The sequence below is a fragment of the Stegostoma tigrinum genome, chromosome 40, assembly GCF_030684315.1.
Source record: "Stegostoma tigrinum isolate sSteTig4 chromosome 40, sSteTig4.hap1, whole genome shotgun sequence".
Taxonomy (NCBI): Eukaryota; Metazoa; Chordata; class Chondrichthyes; order Orectolobiformes; family Stegostomatidae; genus Stegostoma; species Stegostoma tigrinum.
The window spans coordinates 16,860,640-16,873,605 of record NC_081393.1 but is presented as its reverse complement, the minus strand read 5'-3'; the positions used below and the strand labels follow the sequence as shown (position 1 = coordinate 16,873,605).

General features: G+C 47.5%; 2 protein-coding genes across 2 annotated transcripts in view; both read left to right on the top strand.

Annotated features, from left to right (window-relative positions):
* The window catches only part of LOC125447975 (myoferlin-like), a 112,387-nt gene that overhangs the window by 53,512 nt on the left and 45,909 nt on the right, over nucleotides 1-12,966 (top strand). Inside the window, exons 27-34 of the mRNA XM_059641169.1 lie at nucleotides 1,242-1,344; nucleotides 2,773-2,912; nucleotides 3,759-3,926; nucleotides 5,389-5,500; nucleotides 6,593-6,670; nucleotides 7,253-7,434; nucleotides 10,606-10,764; nucleotides 12,599-12,700. Coding sequence (XP_059497152.1) covers nucleotides 1,242-1,344; nucleotides 2,773-2,912; nucleotides 3,759-3,926; nucleotides 5,389-5,500; nucleotides 6,593-6,670; nucleotides 7,253-7,434; nucleotides 10,606-10,764; nucleotides 12,599-12,700 — 1,044 coding nt within the window. The remainder of the gene's footprint in view (nucleotides 1-1,241; nucleotides 1,345-2,772; nucleotides 2,913-3,758; nucleotides 3,927-5,388; nucleotides 5,501-6,592; nucleotides 6,671-7,252; nucleotides 7,435-10,605; nucleotides 10,765-12,598; nucleotides 12,701-12,966) is intronic.
* On the top strand, nucleotides 7,475-10,646 carry LOC132206634 (uncharacterized). Its single transcript, XM_059641060.1, has 2 exons — nucleotides 7,475-9,474; nucleotides 10,400-10,646. Exons 1-2 carry the CDS (start codon nucleotides 8,694-8,696, stop codon nucleotides 10,477-10,479), a joined length of 861 nt encoding a protein of 286 aa, XP_059497043.1. The 5' UTR covers nucleotides 7,475-8,693; the 3' UTR covers nucleotides 10,480-10,646.

The following is a 12,966-nucleotide window of genomic DNA, read 5'->3' as shown; positions in this document are numbered from 1 at the left end:
AATGTGCCCCGGAGTTAAACATGGCGCAGGCAAGCACCATGAGGTGGGCCCTTAGTAACTGCAAGGAAGAAAAGACTCGAATCTTCTATAATTGGGCTGGACTTCAGTCCAGTCCCTGGAGGTAAAAAGGGCAGGATGTCACATTGTCAATCTGGAACAGAAAGAGTTGGGAATCTCTGCACAGAAATCCAGTCAGTCCCATGGCCCCACTCCTCCCTGCGGCCTTGAAGTTTATTTTCCTCAAGCACCTTTCCTGTTGAAAGCATTCAACATCCCTGTTTAGTCCAGGCTCATAGGCAGTGAGTTCCAGCTCATTGCCACGCGCTGTTTGACCTTACATTCTACCCTTGTATCGCTTGCCCAAAACATTAGATCTATGTCTCCCAAATGATATTTGTACCATCAGGCGATGGGAACAGTACTTTTCTGTCTACCACCTGCTATAAAGGACGGATATTATTAAACTGGAGAGAGTTCAGAGAAGATTTACCAGGATGTTGCTGGGAATGGAGCGTTTGAGTTATAGGGAGAGGCTAGATAGGCAGGGACTTTATTCTCTGGAGTGTAGGAGGTTGAGGGATGACCTCTTAGAAATTTATAAAATCATGAGGGATATTGAGAAGCTGAATGGCAGGTGTCTTTTCCCTCAGGTGGGGGATTTCAAGACTAGAGGGTGTACTTTTAAGGTGAGAGGAGAAAGATTTAAAAAGAACATGGGGGGAAACTTTTTTACATGGAGACTGGTTCGGTTTGTGAAGTGAACTTCCAAAGGAAGTGTAGGATGTGGGTACAGTTACAATGTTTTAAAGGCATTTGGATAAGTACATGAACAGGAAAGGTTTGGAGGTCTGTGGGCCAAGTGCAGGCAGATGGGACTAGCTTAGTTCGGGATTATGGTCAGCATGGACTGGTTGGACCAAAGTGCTGTTTGACTCTGTGTCTGAACCTCTCACAATCTTGTCCAAATTCAAGGAGAACACCCCAGGCTTCTCCAACTGAACCCTGTGGCTACAGTCCCTCTTCCCTGGAACCATTCTGGTCCATCTCCGTTCGCACCATGTTGAGGACCCTCATATCCTTCCTGAATTGCAGAGACCAGGGCTGCACACAGTGCTCCAGTTGAGGCCTCATTAGAGCTTTGCTGCTGACTTGCACAAAATGGGGAACACTGTTCTCAGTTGCTTGAGAGAGGCCTGTGCAAAAACCTCCTGTCATTTGATGCTTTTTCTCTTGTATCTCAGAAAGGGAATAGACACTCACCGATGGAGGAGATCGAGTGTCCTGTTGGGTGGGAATGGAAGGAGGAATGGATGACAGATTTTTATCGGGCAGTGGATGAACATGGTAAGTAGGCATGTGCCAGTGGGACTGGCCAAAGACATGGCACTATTGAACTGTAACTACCTTCTTTCGTTTACAGTTGACCCTTTTCTGGGTTATCCCAACCCAGTTTTCGATGTTATTTATCAGGGTCACGAACCACAGTGCTCCTCTGACCTTTTGTCTCTTGTTTCTCGAGGTTGTAGATATCCCATTATATATGCTCTTCCTCGTCACTGAAATGAAATGAATTAAATTGAATTAGCTTTGTTGTCACACGTACTCAAATGATTGCAATGAAATGTTTACAGTTGCCACATTACAGTGCCATCGCAGGTACAAAGGCACCCAGGAACAGATACTGAAAATCAAATTCTGAGTGAACAACAACATTACAAAAATAAAGAAATAAATAGTCCACCCTGTCACTTGTCATCTGTGTTCAGTGCATAATACTCTACCCCTTACATATAGCATATTGTGCATTGATACTCCACCACATACAAATGAACACAAGGTCCGGGAAGGCTTTCCATTGCAGCACTGAGGGCACACTAGGCTATCAGAGGGTCAGTGCTGAGGGAGTGTCGCACCGTCAGAGGGTCAGTGCCAAGGTAACACCGCACTGTCAGAGGGTCAGTACTGAGGGAGGGCTGCACTGTCAGAGGGTCATTGCTGAGGGAGTGCCGCACTGTCAGAGGGTCAGTGCCAAGGGAACACCGCACTGTCAGAGGGTCAGTGCTGAGGAAGTGCCGCACTGTCAGGGGGTCAGTGCTGGGGGAGTGCCGCACGGTCGAAGGGTCAGTGCTGGGGGAGTGCCGCACTGTCGGAGGATCAGTACTGACGGAGCGTCGCACTGTCAGAGGGTCAGTGCCGAGGGGGCGCCGCACTGTCGGAGGGTCAGTGCCGAGGGAGCGGGCACTGTCAGAGGGTCAGTGCCGAGGGAGCGGGCACTGTCGGAGGGTCAGTGCCGAGGGAGCGGGCACTGTCGGAGGGTCAGTGCCGAGGGTCAGTGCTGAAGAAGCAGTGCACCATCTGTGTGCTTGTGTTGCTGCAGTGCAGCGCAATAGAGCATTGCATTGTCAAGCAACACTGAAGGTCTGTGGCCCAATTGAAGGTGTCAGCTTTCAGATAAAGGGCCAGTGTGCCCCCTGAAGTCAATGTTATTCAAGTCTCTGCCTTATTTCAAAGAGAGGGCAATATTTACTACGGCATGAAACGGCCCGCCTGGTCATGTTGATTTTGCTGCTTGTCGGAGCTCTCTGTGCCCTACAGTACAGCAGTGACTACAAGTCCAAAGCCCCTCACCAAGTTCACGGTGTCAGTCCCCTGTTGGCCCCCCTCCCCCATCCACTTGTTGAACTCCTCCCCTCGGGCGGCCAAAGGCACCTCGTCCCCAGAGAGACGGTTTGGTGTCTGTTACCACAGTGTGTCTTTTGTTCTGTTTTGAAGGATGGGAGTACGGAAAGGCCATCCCACCGGAGACGATGCCAAGGCACTGGAACCCCACAGAGAAAGCCTACCACACGCACCGGCGACGCCGATGGAAACGCGAGCGCATGAGGAAACCGGACCGCTCTCGCCAGCTGAAGGTGGGCCTGCATACTGTCGGCGCGCGCCGCATTTGTGGTGACGGGGAGCAGCGATTAGATTGGAGGACCCCATCTGCCATTTGAAACATTAAGCCCGTCTCCCCCGTTGGGTAGGGGTTGAGGGACCCTTGGCTTATCCCTGATCTCCCGTGGGCAGCTACTTTCCCCAAATTGGCATGAATAGAACAGGCCTCCTCCTTGTCATTGTATCGTGGTTTATGGGAGCTTGCTGTGCATTCGTCAGCTGCTGCCTTTCCCATGTAACACCAGCTTACCTGTGACTAAAGCCCTCATCCCTGTCTCCATTCCTTCTGGTCTTCACTATTCCAACGCACTCCTGCCTGGTCTTGAGGTCACTCAAGATACTGTGGCTTGTGGTTTGAAGTACAGGACCAAATCTCGCCCCCCGTCAATATCGATGCTCGGTGCTACAATTCTCATGCATGTTCAAATCCCTCTGAGGCCTCAGTCTCTCCCCCCCCCCCCCCCCCCCCCCCACCTCCCCCAGCTGTGTAACCTACCCGACCCCACACTCCTTTCCGTTTACCTACATCTCTGGGCTCTGGAGAAATCCTGATTTTAATCACACCATTGGTGGCCGTGCTTCCAGGAGCCTCAGCTCCAAGCTCTGGAATTCCCTCCTTAAGGCTTCCCTCATTTTGCTTCTGAGTGCCCTGGCTGTAACTTGAAGATCATGTCAGGCCCGTTGTTAATAAGACCACGAGAGGAAACTGTGCTCCCTCAAGTCTTCACATCAAGGGAGGACAGTCGTGAGCTTCCTTTTTTAAGAGACTTCACGGCTGAAACTGAAGCCCTTCAATTTGTGGTGTGATGTTCCTCATGCAGAGAGAAGAGATTGATTCAGATGGCTGGGAGTACGCCCCTCTGTTTGGCTGGAAGTTCCACGTGAAACAGAACAAGGGAGACATTTACCGTCGCAGACGCTGGAGAAGGCGGCTGGTCCCCAAGGAGCAGCTAGGCCCAGCAGCCGTTTTCAGACTGGAAGGCTCTTTGGTATGTTTCCCGGTGCTCGAAGGCAGTCAGTCACTTGCTCAAAGGTACTTTGGGACAAAATCATCTGGAATTTGTCAAGCAAAATGGATGAGAGGTTCACCAACGAACTGACCCACATTAATTCATAGCAGATGGCAGCATGTTCATTTTAATGGTGCGACGATAGCACCACAAGGCAACAATCCAATATAGATTTGTATTGCTTGGAAAGGGAGGTCAATCAGCCTGCCCATTTCCTTGCCAGCCCCTTGAAACAGCAGTCCACCTCTCTGTTGCCCTGAAAATTGCCTGTATTCGCCCAGCTTTCCTTCTGAAGGTGGCTGTAGAATCTGCTCCGACCACACATTTGGGTAGTGTGGTTATTTTCAAAGGAGGACAGAAGTTCACCTTCTCCAGTCTCACATAGAATCCCTACAGTGTGGAAGCAGGCCATTCAGCCCTGTGGTAGATGGAAGTTTTCCCTGGCTTTTGTACAATTCTGGATTGAGCCTTCTGTGCACCCTCTCCAAGGCCTTGACTTGCTTCCTAAAGTGTGGCACAGTTCTTCAACAAGCCTTGCCATTGAATTGTGCAGGGTTAACATGGCTTCATTAGAATCCCTACAATGTGGAAGCAGGCCATTGAGCCAATGAGCCCAAACCAACCTTCCAAAGTACATCCCACACAGCCTTAGAATTAGAGGGGGTGAATTTAAAACGGAAGTGAGGAGACATTTCTTCAGCCAGAGAGTGTTGGGCCTGTGGAATTCATTGCCACGGAGCGCCGTGGAGGCTTGGACATTAAATGTCTTTAAGGCAGAGATTGATCTCACAAGGAATCAAGGGCTTTGGGGCAAGTATGGGGAAGTGGAGTTGAAATGCCCATCAGCCGTGATTAAATGGCAGCGTGGACTCGATTGGCCAAATGGCCTTACTTCCACGCCTATGTCTTATGGTCTTATCCCTGTAATCCTGCATTTCTCACGGCCAATCCATCTAAGATAGGAGAAAACAGGAGCACCCGGAGGAACCCCACCCAGACATGGGGCAGAATGTGCAAACTCCCCACAGACAGTTGCCCGAGGGTGGAATCGAACCAGAGTCTCTGGTGCTGTGAGACAGCAGTGCTAACCGCTGAGCCACCGTGCTGGCCCATGCCACCCTTCATTGCCATTCCTGCGGCCTGTATCTAACTGTTAGCAGACCTTCCCTGGGAATGTTTGATGGGGACACTGTAGAGGAAGCTTTACTCTGTATCTAACTCTGCTCTGTACCTGGCACAGCACTGCTTGGTGTTGTCACAGGCTGCCCGAACTTTAAGAGATGGCTCAGTTTCTCCAGCACAGAGTTGCTTCGTTTGATGAGTGCTAGTTGATAGAAGGAGGAATTAGAGCGGCCTGGATATCTGGGCAGAGAAATGGTGGGTTAACGAGTGCTCGCCCTGGAAATACTATGTGTGAGAGCCTCCCTGTTATCTTTTTCAGTGTCGGGAAAGCAGCGAAGGGCATCTGGAGGATCTTGAGGAACAGGAGAAGCCTGTTGGCCATCAGGAACTTTATGGGATGACCGCACCCTTTATATCTTGCATTCTGGACCGTAAGTTTAAGGTGGTTTATGAGAACAGTGGCACTCTCAGTACTCCAGTGCTGTAGTTAGTGATTGGTGCATGGTCCTGTCACTGTGACATTAAACTGAGACCCTCTATAACCATTCATCAGGAATAAAAGGTCCCTTGATCCTATTCAAAGGAGACCCAGGGAAGTCCTCCCTGGTCAATATTTTCCCAACAATACCGAACTAGATTTTTCAGTCATCCATCACCTTGGTGTTGGGAGCTTGCTGCATGTGAAGTAGCATCACATTTCCTATCGTACAGCATGGGACCGCTCTTGATGATGTTCTTCGTTGGTTGCCCCCAAGGTTATGAAAGATGATACATGAGTGCAAGCCTTTCCTTGTGGTATCTGCATTGCCCACCTGCTTGAGATTGCATGATCTAAAAGTGTCCATTAATTATCCATGACATGTCCGAAAGTGGATTGGGGCTGAGGGATAGGCGCTTTCCGTTCTGAGGGATATTTGTGTGGAAAAAGACACCGTGGTATTCAACTCACCTTTTAAGCTGAAGCTCTGGGGGAAAATTAAACCTGAATCTCATTGAAACGAGACGCTTTTTGTCTTGCACTCATCAGGGCAAATGCAAGAAAGCCAAGTTCCAAATAATTGCAATAATTTATGCTCTGGCTGAGGCAAAAGCAACAGGGAACTGTCGGGTCCCCCAGACTAACAGCAATTCAAGAAAGGCACAAGGTGTGAATGTTATTTTTCCGCAGCAACACATGGCCAATCAGAGTTGACCTGAAATCCAGTCAGCGCCATATAGTACAAATTGCTGTGATCATTTGAAATTCTTGCATTTGTCCAGATGAATGACAGACAGATAGTATTGACACCATGCATCTCAATTCTGAGATATTGAAGGAAATTTTTTTTTAGTTCAAACAGTAGTAAAGCATTGGAGTATCCTGTTTAGTATGGCTGGATTAGAAGGACTAAACTAGTTACTGTGCAGGCAGAACACCAGCATTGTCAATGCATTGATCTCCCTAGGGTGGGAGGATTAGCATTTTTGCACAATTGTTAGTGGTTCTTCTGACCCGTTCCATCATTTTCTCTTCCTCTGCATAGCACCCAATGCCTTCCAGTTTCGTGGCTACATCTACCAGGCAAGGGGTTTACTCCCCACCGATAGCAACAGCTCTGCAGGTTAGTAAGTTGACAAGGAATGGAGTTCTTTTATTTTGCCAGCAAACAGAAGTGCACGTGCATTGCAGGGCTGCACACGTATGTATTTAATATCTAACCCCATGCTGTACGTGTTCTGGTTTTGCATGGAGGCAGCACAGGGAACCTTTAACACTGTCTCTGTACTGGGAGTGTTTGATCGGGACAGTGTGCAGGGAGCTTTACACTGTATCTAACCCCCATTCTGCCCCTGTCCTGGGAGTGTTTTTTGGAGACAATGTAGAGGGAGCTCTACTGTGTATCTAACCCTGTGCTGTATCTGACAGAGGAGCTTTACTTTGTGTCTAACCCCATGAGAGCGACAACCGTACTGGCGGGAAGTTGAGGGCTGTGGCATTGGAGCCCAGGATTCGATTCTCACACAATTTCCCCTGCAGCAACACAGGGTTACGCCCCACAATTCTCACTCCAGTACTGCTCTGGACAGGGATGTCATTGTTACTGCCAGCATTGAAATGGGGGCAGCATGTTATTGATCACTGGACCTTTATCCATGACCTGGGTCGCTGACTTTTCATTGGATTCTTTCTCCTTTTGTTTCAGATTCTTACATTCAAGTGTCACTCCTGCACCAGAGCAAACGCACCGACATTATCAGAGGGACTCTGAACCCGATCTGGGACCAAACACTGATTTTTGAGGAGGTGGAAATCTATGGCAATCTGAGAGAAGTAGTTGAGTGCCCACCTTTTGTCTCGCTGGAGCTCTTTGACAGTAATCGTGCCGTAAGTTACATTGTCGTGTTTTTCTTTTCTGAAACTGAAAATCGTGTCCACGTTTTGATCTAATCTGTGACCCTGCGTTCGTGTCATTTCCCTAGTCCCATTCAGTGGAACTGTGGGCCGGACAGCCCCTCCCAGCCAGCTGTAGTTAGCTGGTCAATATAACACTCTCCAACAACAACACAGTTTAACCGTGTGCTGCAACTTGTCTGTTTCTGAAGCAGATTCTCATCACTGCACCGCTCCCCCCAACACAACCTCCAACCCTAGTTTCAAGATCATATGCCGACGAAGTTTTGTTTACCAGTCATTCCTTCCTTAAGAAAATTGGCATTTAGTAATCTAGTGGTACTGAACTTCAGTTTTGCTGAACAACATATTATGTTCTCAAACCCCCCCCCTCCCCGTCTTGCGCTCCTCAGTACAATTCGCAAGAATACCAATTCACGGATCACCCAACATTTATACCAAATGAGAGTAGAATGCTGATTGGTTAACATTGTACTCTGACTAGCAGAAGCAACGTCATAGAGAATCACCAGTTCTTGATGGGTGACAGTTAACTGCCAGGCTTTATTTAAATTCTAAACCAGGCAGGTTGAAGTTGCTTTGTGAATGGCTGTCACCTATTTTGTTAAATTGAAACAGACACAGTGTTTGTATATGTTCTTTCTGTCTGTAAATTCAGGGCCCCATGCATTAATATTAGCTTCTACTACATGCCAGTGTGCCACGGTGTCTGTAAATGTGTGTCTTTGTCGTGGTGACAGATAATCTACAGACCGTAGGAAACCACTTGGCCCAGAATATCTGTGCTAGCCCATTGGCAGATAACTTCTTTTATGCTTTGCCCAGCGGTGTTCCAGAGGGATCGGCAGTAGCTCCATTTTTATTTGTCATTCATATAAATGATTCAGAGGAAAATACCGAAAGGATGGTTACTGAGTTTGAGGTTTACACCGACTTTGGTTGTACAGTGGACAGCGAAGATGGTTGTCTAAGGTCACAAAGAGATCTTGATAAGTTGGGTCAATGAGCTGAAGAGTGGCACCTGGAATTTAATAAGATTAAATGAGCTGAAGAGTGGCACCTGGAATTTAATAAGGATAAATGAGCTGAAGAGTGGCACCTGGAATTTAATAAGGATAAATGAGCTGAAGAGTGGCACCTGGAATTTAATAAGGATAAATGAGCTGAAGAGTGGCACCTGGAATTTAACAAGGATAAATGAGCTGAAGAGTGGCACCTGGAATTTAATAAGGATGAATGAGCTGAAGAGTGGCACCTGGAATTTAATAAGGATAAATGAGCTGAAGAGTGGCACCTGGAATTTAACAAGGATGAATGAGCTGAAGAGTGGCACCTGGAATTTAACAAGGATGAATGAGCTGAAGAGTGGCACCTGGAATTTAACAAGGATACATGAGCTGAAGAGTGACACCTGGAATTTAATATGGATAAATGAGCTGAAGAGTGGCACCTGGAATTTAACAAGGATAAATGCGCTGAAGAGTGGCACCTGGAATTTAATAAGGATAAATGAGCTGAAGAGTGGCACCTGGAATTTAACAAGGATACATGAGCTGAAGAGTGACACCTGGAATTTAACAAGGATACATGAGCTGAAGAGTGGCACCTGGAATTTAACAAGGATACATGAGCTGAAGAGTGGCACCTGGAATTTAACAAGGATACATGAGCTGAAGAGTGGCACCTGGAATTTAACAAGGATACATGAGCTGAAGAGTGGCACCTGGAATTTAACAAGGATAAATGCGCTGAAGAGTGGCACCTGGAATTTAACAAGGATACATGAGCTGAAGAGTGGCACCTGGAATTTAACAAGGATACATGAGCTGAAGAGTGGCACCTGGAATTTAACAAGGATACATGAGCTGAAGAGTGGCACCTGGAATTTAACAAGGATACATGAGCTGAAGAGTGGCACCTGGAATTTAACAAGGATAAATGCGCTGAAGAGTGGCACCTGGAATTTAACAAGGATAAATGCTCGGTGTTGCGCTTTGGATAAAATAAAGACAGGTACGACTTACACAATTAAAAGCAGGGCCTTGGGCAGTGCTGTAGAACAGAGACACCTAGGGGTTCAGGTACATAATTCTTTGAAGTTTGTATCATATATAGATCGGGTGGTTAAGAAGGTGTTTAGTACACTTGCCTTCCTTGCTCAGACTTTTGAGTACAGAAGCTGGGACGTCATGTTGAGGTTGTACGGTATGTTAGTGAGGCCTCTTTTGGAGTATTGTGTCCAGTTCACCCTGCTATAGGCAGAATATTATTCAGGGTTCAGAAGAAATTTACCAGGATGTTGCTGAGGTTGGAGGGTTTGAATCATGTGGAGAGGATGGATAGGCTGGGACTTCTTTCACTGGCCCACAGGAGGTCGAGGGGGTAACCTTATAGAGGTTTGTAAAATCATGAGGGGCATAGATAAGGTGAATGGTATGTCTCGTTTCCCTCGGGTGGGGTTTTCAAGACAAGGGGACACATTTTTAAAGCGAAAGGAGAAAGATTTAGAAAAGACATGGGGGCAATTTTTTTTTTTTTACAGAGTGTGGTCAATATATGGAATGCACTTCCAGAGGAAGTGATGGATACGGGTACAGTCACAATGGTTAAAAGATATTTGGATAAGTACATGAATAGGAAATGTTTGGAGGTACATGGGCCAAGCTCAGGCAGGTGGGACTAGTTTATTTTGGATTTATGGTCAGCATGCACTGGTTGGACCAAAAGGTCTGTTTCCATGATGTATAACTCTCTGATTTTGAGTCATGGGATGCGAGTGTCTAGGTCAGACCAGGGAAGGATGCCAGATTTCCTTCCCTGAATGGCACCAGCAAACCAGATTAGTTTTTACAGCAATCTGACAGTTTGTGATTGTTATTAATGAGATCAGTTAATTTTATTCCCAGATTGTTAATTAATTCTGTTTAAATTCTCCCAGCTCCCACAGTGGGATTCAAACTCAATCCTCGAATCGTTCATTTTCCCCACTATGCTCTTTGCCCCTTAATCTCGAGTTAATCCCTCATTTGGTGACTTGATCACCCTGCACATTCAGAGCGTGGAAGTAATTGGTGCTGTGAATAAAGTGGTGTGTCTGCTGTGAGGTCGGGAGAAGTCCTGATATTTCCCCCTCTGTTTTCACAGAGCAAACATGAATATTTGGGTACTGCCCTGTGCTACCCGAGTGTAAAGCTAGATTCGACGGCACAGTATCTTTCTCCTCTCCAGTGGCATCCAGTCTTCCGAGGAGAGCGGTTCAGTGGCGAGCTGCTGGTTTCCTTCGAACTTCTCATGAAACAGAGAGTAATGGATTTTTCTTACATCGTTGGAAGTGTGTGTCCTGAGCTACTTGATCTCTAACTCAAACTTAATGCAATTTTGCCAACCCTATGTTGGTTCTCCATTGTGCAGTGAAGGTTAAGAGGAAATTGAATTAGAGGCATTCTGAATCCTGAAGGCTTTTGATCAAAGGTGAAGCGGTTCCTGCCGGCAAGGATTTGAGGATTTAAGATAGTGGGTAAAATAACCTGGGGTTGAAGTTTGGAGAGTAGAGGGTGAGGTTGACTCTGACGTAGGGCGGCACACCGTCTCAGTGGTTATCATCGCTGCCTCACAGCGCTAGGGACCTGGGTTTGGTTCCACCCTCGGGCAAATGTCTGTGTGGAGTTTGCACCTTCTCCCTTCTGCGTGGGTTTCGCCTGGGTGCTCCGGTTTCCTCCCACAGCCCAGAGATGTGCAAGTTAGCTGGATTGGCCATGGGAAGTACAGGGTTACAAGAGTGGGAAAGGGGGTTGGGTCTGGGTGGGCTGTTCTTCAGAAGGTTGGTGTGGACTCAATGGGCCAAATAGCCTGCTTCCATGTTGGAGGAATTCTATGATCTGTGAATGTGCTGCCTGAAAGTGTGCTGGGAACAGATTCAGTGGATAACATTCGAAAGAGAATTGGATCAGTACTTGAAATGTAAAGGTTTGCAGGGTGATGGGGAAAAGTGATAGAGAGTGGGACTGATCAAGTACAGCTCTCCTAGAGCTGGGCTGAATGGCCTCCTTCAGTGCTGATTGGCCCTGGGCCTTAAGCTTACAGTCATGGGTGTTTTTCTTTGCAGCCTCTCAGCCTGGGGTAATGATCTGTCAGACTACGCCAGCCTGATCAGCAATTTGAAAGGGATAGTAGCAAAATAAACAGGAGTTGGAGTGGACCACTTGGGCCCTCAAGTCTGCCTCCCCATTTGGTATAACGACGGCTGACCTTCTATAGATAGGCAAAAGAACGAAAGGTTATTGGGCTTAGATGGAAAAGTGGAATTTGAAACAGCAGTCATGATCTTATTGAATGGCAGGACCAGCTTGAGGAGCCGAAGGGCCTACTTCTGTTCCTGGTTCACATTTTCAACTTTCCCACTTGTTCCTCAAATTCCTCAATTTACTGAGACTCCCCCCAAAAGTTTGCCAGTCGCTGCCTTAAATATATTTGTTGATGAAGCATCCATAACCCACTGAGTCAACAATTTGAGAGTAGAATCTCCTTCTCCATTTCGTGTCCTTTGCTTGTTTCACATTTTTTCTTCCTTTTTCCTTTTGTCCTAATGTAAGTCTGTCTCTTGTCTCAGTCTGCAACTCACTGGTTCTCAGCACATCCTTTATTTCCTGCTCCATCTGCCTTCCCTTTGGCCCTGGAGGATGAACTCGTCTTCGCCCAGTCGCTGCCGTTTTCCATCTCTTCAGATCTTGAGCTCTCCTCCCACCCGCTCACCCGCCACCCCTGTCACCAACAGTCCTTCTGTAAACCTATTACACCTCTGACTTCTCCCTGTTTCCATTTCTGATTTCCAGCCTCTACTGTATCTTACTATTCAACAGGAAGAAGGATGACAGTTGCCTCAGGGTTGGGATGCGAAGGCTTTCTGCCAATTTGGGGATGGGAGGAAATCGAAGGGGGCCTGGCAATGTTTACAGGAAAGCACCTCTGTGCCAGTGACAGTTGGAGTTATCAGTTGAACCGACAACGGGGGTTAATAGCTGGAGTAGGGTGTCGCAACTGGGAGGAAACAGAAATGCAGGGGGAAGGTTTTAGATGTGGTACCGGTTAGTCTTGTGACATTATGACGTTGGATCTCTTTTTCTTTATGATCGCCCAGGATGGGGACCAGAATTTACCTCCCCGACCGCCAATGAGAGACTCAGAAACGTACATGGTGCCACTGGGAGTCAGACCACAGCTTCAGTTGAGCACCATTGAGGTGACGTATCCTAACAGTCCACCCTTCTCCCATGTGCACTCGGGCACTGTGCGCTGAGCTGCTGACAAACCCCCTGCCCCACCGAACCCCAACTGTTCCCACTGCTCACCCTGAGCCTCTTGCTGTCCAATGACACTCACCTCCTCCCCACTTCTCTTCCCTGCGTTACACAGCAACCGCTTGAGTTAGGAGCCTCCAGCCCTGTGTGATCCAGACTGACTACTCCTCTTTTTGCAGTTGAAAGACATTCATAGAGTCATACAGCA

Coding starts and splice junctions, on each gene's coding strand:
- LOC132206634 (XM_059641060.1), top strand. CDS start 8,694: ATGAATGAGCTGAAGAGTGGCACCTGGAATTTAATAAGGATAAATGAG. Junction 9,475..10,399: donor TTTGGATAAAATAAAGACAG/GTACGACTTACA, acceptor AAATTCTCCCAG/CTCCCACAGTGGGATTCAAA.